At 39.2% G+C, this 9,174-nt stretch overlaps 2 protein-coding genes across 2 annotated transcripts in view; one reads left to right on the top strand and one right to left on the bottom strand.

Annotated features, from left to right (window-relative positions):
* LOC116693303 (transmembrane protease serine 11D) overlaps nucleotides 1-2,203 on the bottom strand; it is a 5,843-nt gene extending 3,640 nt beyond the window's left edge. Inside the window, exons 1-2 of the mRNA XM_032522191.1 lie at nucleotides 2,060-2,203; nucleotides 347-530 (exon numbers count right to left, since the gene is read on the bottom strand). Of these exons, the coding sequence (XP_032378082.1) occupies nucleotides 347-530; nucleotides 2,060-2,129 (254 nt within the window). The 5' untranslated portion in view covers nucleotides 2,130-2,203. The remainder of the gene's footprint in view (nucleotides 1-346; nucleotides 531-2,059) is intronic.
* Nucleotides 2,204-2,928: 725 nt separating this feature from the next.
* The window catches only part of scn8aa (sodium channel, voltage gated, type VIII, alpha subunit a), a 45,441-nt gene continuing 39,195 nt past the window's right edge, over nucleotides 2,929-9,174 (top strand). Inside the window, exons 1-2 of the mRNA XM_032522192.1 lie at nucleotides 2,929-3,204; nucleotides 6,511-6,844. Coding sequence (XP_032378083.1) covers nucleotides 6,566-6,844 — 279 coding nt within the window. The 5' untranslated portion in view covers nucleotides 2,929-3,204; nucleotides 6,511-6,565. The remainder of the gene's footprint in view (nucleotides 3,205-6,510; nucleotides 6,845-9,174) is intronic.

The following is a 9,174-nucleotide window of genomic DNA, read 5'->3' as shown; positions in this document are numbered from 1 at the left end:
GGGACATCATTTGAAATTGGGAAAAATTAGAAGTTAGAAAAAAGGTTATGAATTGCAATCTATCGCAAATTATTGCAATACGTGACCATTGTTTCTGCCATGGGTTTTTCTGTGTTCAGCATCTTCAAGCCTATGTTTCTTCATACAATTAATAGTTCTCTTAAAACATGTGCACATGCATTTTGGTCACAGATTAATTGGCATCAGTTGTTTTATGTTAGTGTTGTTCATTAATAGCTGGAAAATGCTGTTTTAAATGTTTCACTGTCTCACCTGTTTTTACATGTTTTTTTATTTATAATTAGTTTGCTTCATCACATCAGAAAGGTGTGTAAGTTATACTCACAGGTATTTGTGGCAGCAGTGTGTGGCTGTGAGCACCCAGAGGTTGCTGAGGATCGTCCCACCGCAGTGGTGCCTGGACTGGATCTGGATGCTGACCTGCCAGGGCCAAGCCCCCTCAGGAGCCTCCCGCCCCCCCACTATACGAAATGCACCAGGGGCGGAGACCAGGAGCCGCTTCCCACAGCCTCACAAACACAATCCAAAAAAGTTTCAGTTTTTCCCCCAAAATTACCTCCTGTTGTTTGCGTTGTTGGAGGAAGTTGTGTGACAGTAGATGCATTTGAGGTGTGTGACAATAAGTTAATTATTTATCAGCTATTCTGATAACTGATCAATAGCTTAACCCTGTCATCAAGCAAAACTGCCAAGAATTCTCTGGTTTCAGTTTTTACAATGTGATAATTTGTTGTTTTTCTGTTAATATCATTATAAAGTTACATCTTTGGTTTTTAAACAGTTGGTGAGACAAAACAATACATTTAAATGTGGTGACTTAGGCTGTGGGAACATGTGAGGATGTAAATAATTTTAGTAACAATTAATAAAAAGTTAGTGGATATAGTAGAAACCAAATAATGACAAATAATTTAAGTATGGCCGCTTTAACGCTGTAGTTAGTTTTCTAGTTTACTGATACAAATTAACTGTTGGTTAACTTTTCATAAACCCTATTGTGTCACAGGAGCCAGAGGAGCAGTGACTAGCCCGGAGGGGACATCAGGACTTTGTCTCTGTAGAGTACTAGGAAACAACAAACATGTCTCCTGTGTAGGTACGTAGTGTTCACCTTTCTTTTTAACTTTTGAGATACAACTATTCAAACGTTTTCTGTTACATGCTAAAATGTAGCATAGCACTAGCACAATCGTCATAATCGACATAAAGTATGACTATGACTAAATGCGTTCACTTGAGAAAAAATATTGGCCCCGTTTTAACCGCTTTTCTGCATAGTTGCTGGGACAGCGCGATGTTGGATGGATAATATACAGATGTAACGTTAACTATAGCGTTAGATGATTGATTATGGGGCTGTTAAAAATTGTGTTGGGGCATTTTTTTAATAAAATAAAGTTCATTGATTTAACCTTTAGCCTAACCATGATTTTCGCAGGATTTTACGAAAACCAAAGCAGAAGTGTTTTCTCATGAAAAGGCTAACGTTAAACTAGCTAGCTAACGCTATACATTTGCTACCGGATGTAAAGCAAAACCTCTGAGTGCATCAAACTAAGATAAGGTACGTTTTATTGCTAAAAAAAAAATCAATTTTCATTTCTAGTTGGATAATTATGGTTGGTTATTTCGCCATTCAAAAAGTTACAGTGTCACTTTAAATATTAGTCTAACGTTACTGTGGTAGAAGAAAGAGTCAACTTGTCTAGGTAGGAATGTTTAAAAAAGGTTATTTTGAGACTTCTGTGAGTTAGCTAACAGCTAGCTACTAGGTTATGCATTCTTAATTTATATGGTCAATGTTTTCGTTACCTTTAGGTCCATTTGGGTAGCTAACAACTAATTTTAGTGACCATGGCAGCATATTGCACATATACTGTAAGCTAGCTAAAGTTAACTGTTGCTAGCTACTGGGTAACTGTCGGATTTTAGCTGAATATTTCATTTAAAAAAGTAAAAAATATACCCCCAAAATAAAAATAAAAAATTCACGCTAGCTTCGTGATAGTTTCCCACCCCTGCTGCTGCGTGTACTCACTGTCCTGTGTTGAAGTCAGATCACTCAAGCACAAAGTACTCAAAACCAGCACAAGCGCTTTAAGCTCCATTTAGTCAAACGTTAAACTCGAAGACATTTTTTGACCGCAAACAAAAACAACTCCAGTTCCTTCCGGCCAATGTGCATCATAAGTGAAATATTCCTGTTATGACAATGACAAAATAATAATTGAAAAAATAATCATAGTGTAACTATTTAATTGTCACAAAGATGTCGGAACACTTACCTAAAAATGAAATGCTCCGATTCAAAATAGGGCTGGGCGATTTGGAGAAAATTAAATATCATAATATTTTTGACCAAGTACCTAGTTATCGATACCGCAGCGATTCTAGTGTTGACTATTGGTGCTTTCACAAAAATGTACACAATGACATTTTTGATAAATAATCATCAGTAATGTGGATATAATGACTAAGCGGGTAAAGGGAAACATAGAGAGCAGTCTGGTAAGCACCAGAAAATGACAACTTTACTATAATGCAGCTTTTAAAACCGGGAAAAGACAACCCTTGCCATATTACGATATTATGATATCCAAAATCTAATATCTAGTCTCATATCACGATATCGATAAAACATCGATATATTGGCCAGCTCTAATTCAAAATGTATGTGACAAATCTTTTTAACTGTTTTTTTATGTTTAAGGTTTATTTTCATATAACGTTATATGTTTTTGGCATTTATGGTTTTAAAGGTATTCATATATCCATATCGGAGACATGCAGAGGTCTTGTGGAAGCTGTCTCTGACTGAATGACCACAGCCTGATTCCTGCATTACAAACTCACCACACTGAACATTCAGTAAGTTAGCCAACGCGTTTTATAAGAAAATCCTTGAGTCTGTTTTCTGTGCCCAATCTCATCAAGGGGAATGTATTTTGTGAACCACACGCTGAGGTTTAGGGGCTGCAGGCCTAAATGACCTTTCCAATCTTACGAAACACGCTTGCCGACACTCCCTTACATTCTGCTGAGAGTCATCAATAATGCAGGGGAACTGCTCGCGCTGAGGGGGAGACAGCAGCAACAATATGGCGACAACCGCAGTTTCTCTCCAGTCTTTTCCACGCCTGCTGTCCTGCAACTGCTTTCCGGATTCATTGTAACGCTAACAAAGTGAGTATCCTTCATTTATAATCGTTTGAGAAAATGGTGCAAATGTTGATATGAGACAGTAGATTTTCTCGCTGTCGGTATCCCTGCGTAAATGTCGCAGAGCTGCACACTGCCCCGGATCTTCTTTTTTTTTTGGAGCGGGATAGTAGAGGGTGTCTACGTTTGCTGAGCATCTATGGACTGTACCAGAGCACGAATAAAGACATTTATCAATCAGTTGATGTCGATCGCAAGGAATTTATCGGATTAACCATTTCGTCGAGCAACCTTTGTGAGAGAAAATGCCTCGTAGGTTAGACTTTAGGTAGGGGCGCCGTATGACTGCTCCAGCCCAAAAGAAAGCCAAAAAACTATTTTTTTCTTCAGATTTTGGCAACAATTTTTGGTTTCACATAGCGTACCCTCCAGACTACAGGATGGTGAAACACCATAAGGCTTCGATGCTATGTGAGTAGCCTGATCCTTCTTCAACCATCAATAGCCGATAAATGTACATTTCTCCAGGTGATTTTGGTGTGGCAGCATCATGACTGCATCATATCGCTAATTGTCTTATTGCTTATGTTTAACCTTATATTTAGACTGTGTGTTTTTATGCTTGTGTTTAGCTTCATACTCTGCTATCTCGTGCACAGATATAGTCCTTATTGATTTGGCAGTCGACATGGCTTCACGGGTGTGGTGCACATCCTCCAAGGCAACGCGCAAAAAGCGCACAGAATAACATCGAAAAGAAAGAAAATCAGTCATATTTGCTTGTTTGCTGAATATCAAGAGCGACATATTGCTCTGATTTATTAAGCTAAATCGACATCACACTTGTGACTTTGACATATCCACGGTTTCGTTTACCACAGCGTGACATTTTCAACATACAAACCACCCACTGCAGCAGTATTGCTTTAGTCAATTTGGTTGTATAGCGGACCTCGTCTTTGTGGATTAGCCCATAATCTCCTGCTTTTCTCTGTGGCCGAGCAGCACTTTTTTAATTTAAAGCAATATGTCAGGAACAAGGGCACACCATGGCGTCCACAGGCCCTCCTTCTTAACAGGTTAAGTAGCCTAAACAAGTCTTCATTTCTCATGAGTCTCTGTGAATGACAAGATGCCAAGAAAATGTGCCTGTTTTATCTGCAAAAATGGTTGCACTGCCGAACCTGGATGTAAGCAATGTGCAACCCACGAGGCTGAGACTCACCAAGGCGAGTGTTGTCATCATGACTTCTTAACATTGAAGATAATTGAAGGATAAACTGCAGGCCTATTCAGGCGTCGATGGGAGAGCTCAGCTAGAATACCAGGTTTACAGCAAAATGGGTGTTCCAGTCAGATCGTTTATGATTTATTTCTCCATCAACCCTGCATGTATGCAGTCCTTCATGTGCGCGCTCGTGTGGTGCTGAAGCGGACAGCGCCAGCAGAGCACCAGAAGGCTCAGCGACTGCGAGGTTCCGGGGTCCATTTTATAACGTCTTGGCTCAGAGGCTGCATGTTTTCATGTCTTTTTTCAGATAGCGTGGAGTCTCTGCTGTATGATATCTGCTTTACACGTCGAGCATTTTTAATTATATTGTGTTATGCAAGAGGGGAACAGGAAAGTGACGGGCCTTGTGATTCAGATGTGGTTGTGCTCTCCTTATTTAGGCTGCATCCCCCTTTTCCTCCCCCACCTCGAGATGAAAACAAAGGTTTGTGTGTAAGGTCAATGGGATTACAGATGAAATATTCAAAATATCATACAAAATCAAATAATTCCAGCCATCTTTCAAATAGTCAATGGCTCAGTTTAGGTGTGGCTGTGTTTCCACTGAACTCCTCTCCTATTAGCTTTCTCCACTTTCCTCCAGCAATGCCTCACATTAGTATATTGACCCCGAAATGTTCTGCAGCTTGAACAGTTGTCAAGTAACATCATACCCTTTTTACATCCAAGTGTGTTGGGAAAAGGCTCTACTGAGTCATGCAGCAATCAAGTGCACTAAGTAGCATTTCCGCTGCTATTCAAAAAAGCATTGTTGTCATAGGTTTATTGCAGGACCCAAACATTGTTTCAAACATTTTGGGGAAAACATTGGCTCTTACTTAGTAACACCTTTAACATATACGGTTGTTGCCTAAACCTAAGACCTGATATAACTGATGAAAAATGTCTCTCAAATATGTTACATTTTATATAAACATAGACAATTTATATCAAATGTATCATTGTTCAGGTTTCTCTCTGTTGACGTTAACAGATCATTGAACACAAGTCTGTTAATTTTTTGGTTCATCTTATCTCCTTAACAGAGGTAAAGGTAAAGAGAGGGAGAGACTGTAGGATGATGGAGCTTAATATCCTTAAAGAGATATTTCACTTTACTGTAGCTCTTAACCTTTGGCAGCCATCTGCCTTTGTAAGTAGATGAATTCTATCTGTGTACACAAAATAAAACAGTATCTATTTATAGCTATAATTATAGAGTGAGACATTACAAATACTTGTCCATAGGTGGTGAGTAATGGAGACTTTAGGGACCTTTTGCTTGTCCATAAAGTCCACTACGGTTGCTGAATAGATAACTGAACTATTTAAGACGTATGCATTATGTGATCCAATGTCAAACATTGCCGTTAAGCATTTATTTTAACGTCAATTAGTTTCCATACATAGAGTCCATTCATATGTGTATATACCAAACAAAAATACGTTAATTCCACTTTCCATTCACATAACATATAGCACAGTCAAAAAACAGTTTGCTCACTTCTCCTGCAACAACCTGTGCCCTGTTGAACATTGATTAAATCACCTCTGTTGCAGCCAAATCGACAGCGTCATGGCCACCCCTGGTGGTGGGAGGTTTAACAGCAACATATAATAAACATAAACCCAAATGGCTCTCACAGAGACGTTCAGGCAGCCATTTTCACTTCATGTCATCTAAAATAATTCTTTCCATTCTGCCACCAGTGGGAGGATTTTTTTCTGCGTTTACAATGTTTTCATTTAGTCTACTTCTTAACTATATATTTCTATCATCCCAACTTCATGACAAAATCTGCAAATATCTGTGTGTGTGTGTGTGTGTGTGTATGTGTGTGTGTGTGTGTGTGTGTGTGTGTGTGTGTGTTTGTGACCTTCCCTTATGCATTTTGTCACTTGTTCCAAACCTCTTACTATTCACAATGAAAGAGTGTAGGATTTTGGCTGAAAATGTAATGTTTATTGTTCACTTGCTCACCATCCAAGATGAAAGTCTTTAGAAGAAAAGTATTGCAGATGTTTGGTTAACCATTCCTCTCCGTCTGCACCTCCTGTAGAGCTGCTACTGTGGATGGTACAAACCTAAAGACCAGGTAGCTGCAGGATGAAAACATGGCTGCACCCCTTATTGCACCGCCAGGACCTGATAGCTTCAAGAAGTTTACTTTGGAATCTTTGGTGACACTTGAGCTGCGCATCAATGAGGAGAAGAACAAGAAGCCACCAAAGCAGGACAACAGCTACCGTGACGATGATGACGAGAACAAGCCCAAGCCCAACAGCGACCTGGAGGCTGGGAAGAGCCTGCCCTACATCTACGGGGACATCCCTAAGGGATTGGTGGCGGTACCACTGGAAGACCTGGACCCATACTACCTAAAGTCTCAGAAAGTGAGTTTGCAAACACACAGACAAACAAACACGTGCAAAGGGATGTTCTCGACCCACATTTACTAGAGTTGTTTAAATCAAAGGATGTTTCTAAGGCTGGGTATCAAACATCAGTACTTTTTGGTAGCATCCAAAATTAAGAAAGAGTATAGAAAGCTGGTCTCTGGTCAGATTCAAAGTCTTATTTACTTAGTTCTTGATAAGATAGTACCTGATTTATGTTCAGATAGCATATATCTCTTGAAAACTTTGGGTCAATATTCCTCAATTTTACCTGAAACACTGGTATCACAGAATTTCAAAACAATACCCTGTCCTTCTAATAAATAGTATTTGTCCCTGTACCTCAGGCATCCAAAAACTCAAATTACAACTGAACATCTCTAATATTACCTCTATGCTGCCTCTGTTAGCAAACTAGAATATGTTTTAGTGCTGTCAGTTAAACGTGTTATTAATGGTGTTAACACACACCCATTTTAACGGCGTCATTTATTTAATCACGAGATTAACGTTCTTTTTGGCCTAGCAAACTTTATAGTTTTTTTTCCACATGTTGTTGCAACAACTAGTACCGTTAGAAAAACTACAACATCACACCGGATCTAGCTAGACCGGAAACAAAACAACAAGCACGCATTACACTTGTTTGGGCTTGCAAGCTGGCCAAAGAGTAGTAACGTAACGTTTTGAGTGGATGGCGAGAGCAAGACGCTGAAGTGGATGCCAACAAGATTCTAAATGGAAAGTTTACTTTTTTAAAGTTGCCAAATGTTTCCATTGACAAGACCAAAGTGATCTGTGTGTTTTGTTGTTGTGCACGGAGCTATCATCGCAGCACGTCTAGTCTGAAATACCACTCGATGCCCAAGCACACAGCTGATGCGAATTCTCTGCCCCTCTTACCCTTTTATGATGGACATTGTTACATTGTGTGAGACATTCTCCAAGTGAGAATGTTACATGTGAAATTGAACACTACAGTAGGCTGAAAGCGAGCCGATCTACCTTTCCATGTTGATGATAGCATTAAAATGAGAAAAAATAATGGGATAAAAAGAAATAAAGGGACATTTAGAATAGATAAAAATATATGATTAATTGCGATTAATTGCGATTAAATATTTTAATCCTTTGACAGCATTAAAATGTTTACATTGCACCACATTCACAATGTCTTGTCCATAGGATGTGGTTTTTCAGATTTTGGCATTTGGACATGGTTACCTATTTGCTTCAAGTATACAAATTGTGTGGCATCTTGATAGATAACAAGGTCATTGTTTAGGACATTTTAAGATATTACATATTTAAATGTGACCAGTTAGTCCTGGTGATTTTTCACTCCTACTTGATCAGCATACACACCAATTTTGATGCTCATGCAGATAGACAGGTGTTCTGGTATATAGGTAGAGTCAAACATGCACATTTATATCTCAAACAACGGTCAGTAGATGAGTGGCCTCACAACATCAAGGTGAGTCATACATTATGGCTGGAATTTAACCGGACAAAGTTGAGACGTTATGTGGTTTGTGAGGGTTGGCTTCCCGTTGTGCTGTGTTTCAATGTTGTCTTCAATGTGCTGTTTTCAATTTTATGATTTGGTTGCATAATTTAATTCATTAAAGTTTTCCTCCTTGAAGACCTCCCAAGCTGTTGAGTGGGCCATATCTCTGCAATGTACTCATAGGGCTTTGGGGAAAAGGTCAGAAGCAGGAACTGTTGAAAGACTATTGTTCCACATGACAGACTTTCCTAATTGTTCAAAAAATAATCTGTGGCAGGGGAGTAAAGCAGCAGCAGCAGGCTAAGAAGACTCTGGTTGTCTTAGAGAAGACACGTGTCTCTCTGGGGTTTCTGTCATCCCGTGACGCTCAGTGTGAGGATGGCTGGGTGACCTTGAGAGTCCCTGAATAAATATTCCAGTAATGTGTACCTGCCAACCGAAACTGTTAAATGAAACTGTATCTATGCCAGAGGACTGCGTCTTGCTCTTGTTGCACCAATCGGCCTCTGAACAAAAATAATAAAAGATATAAAAGCCATTACTCCCAGATATTAGAAGGTGAAATGAAGGTTCAGGAAAGTTCAAGCCATTTTGGAAAATCTGACCCATGTATGCACTGTTAGTACTCCTGTATTCTGTGTTTTACAGTGTGAACCTGTTTGATATTTTAAAAAGATGCATATGATACTTTATCATAAAATGTCCATCTTTAGTTAGGAATTAATCGAGAAAGTGTAGTGAGGTCAGTTTAATGCTGGTGTGTTTATAAACAGGACAGAGTGAGCACTGAGTGCAAGATCGTTTGTTGTCTATTTTT

Source organism: Etheostoma spectabile, chromosome 7 (genome assembly GCF_008692095.1).
Source record: "Etheostoma spectabile isolate EspeVRDwgs_2016 chromosome 7, UIUC_Espe_1.0, whole genome shotgun sequence".
NCBI lineage: Eukaryota > Metazoa > Chordata > Actinopteri > Perciformes > Percidae > Etheostoma > Etheostoma spectabile.
Note: the sequence above shows the minus strand (reverse complement) of the source record. Positions and strands in the feature narration are given on the sequence as shown.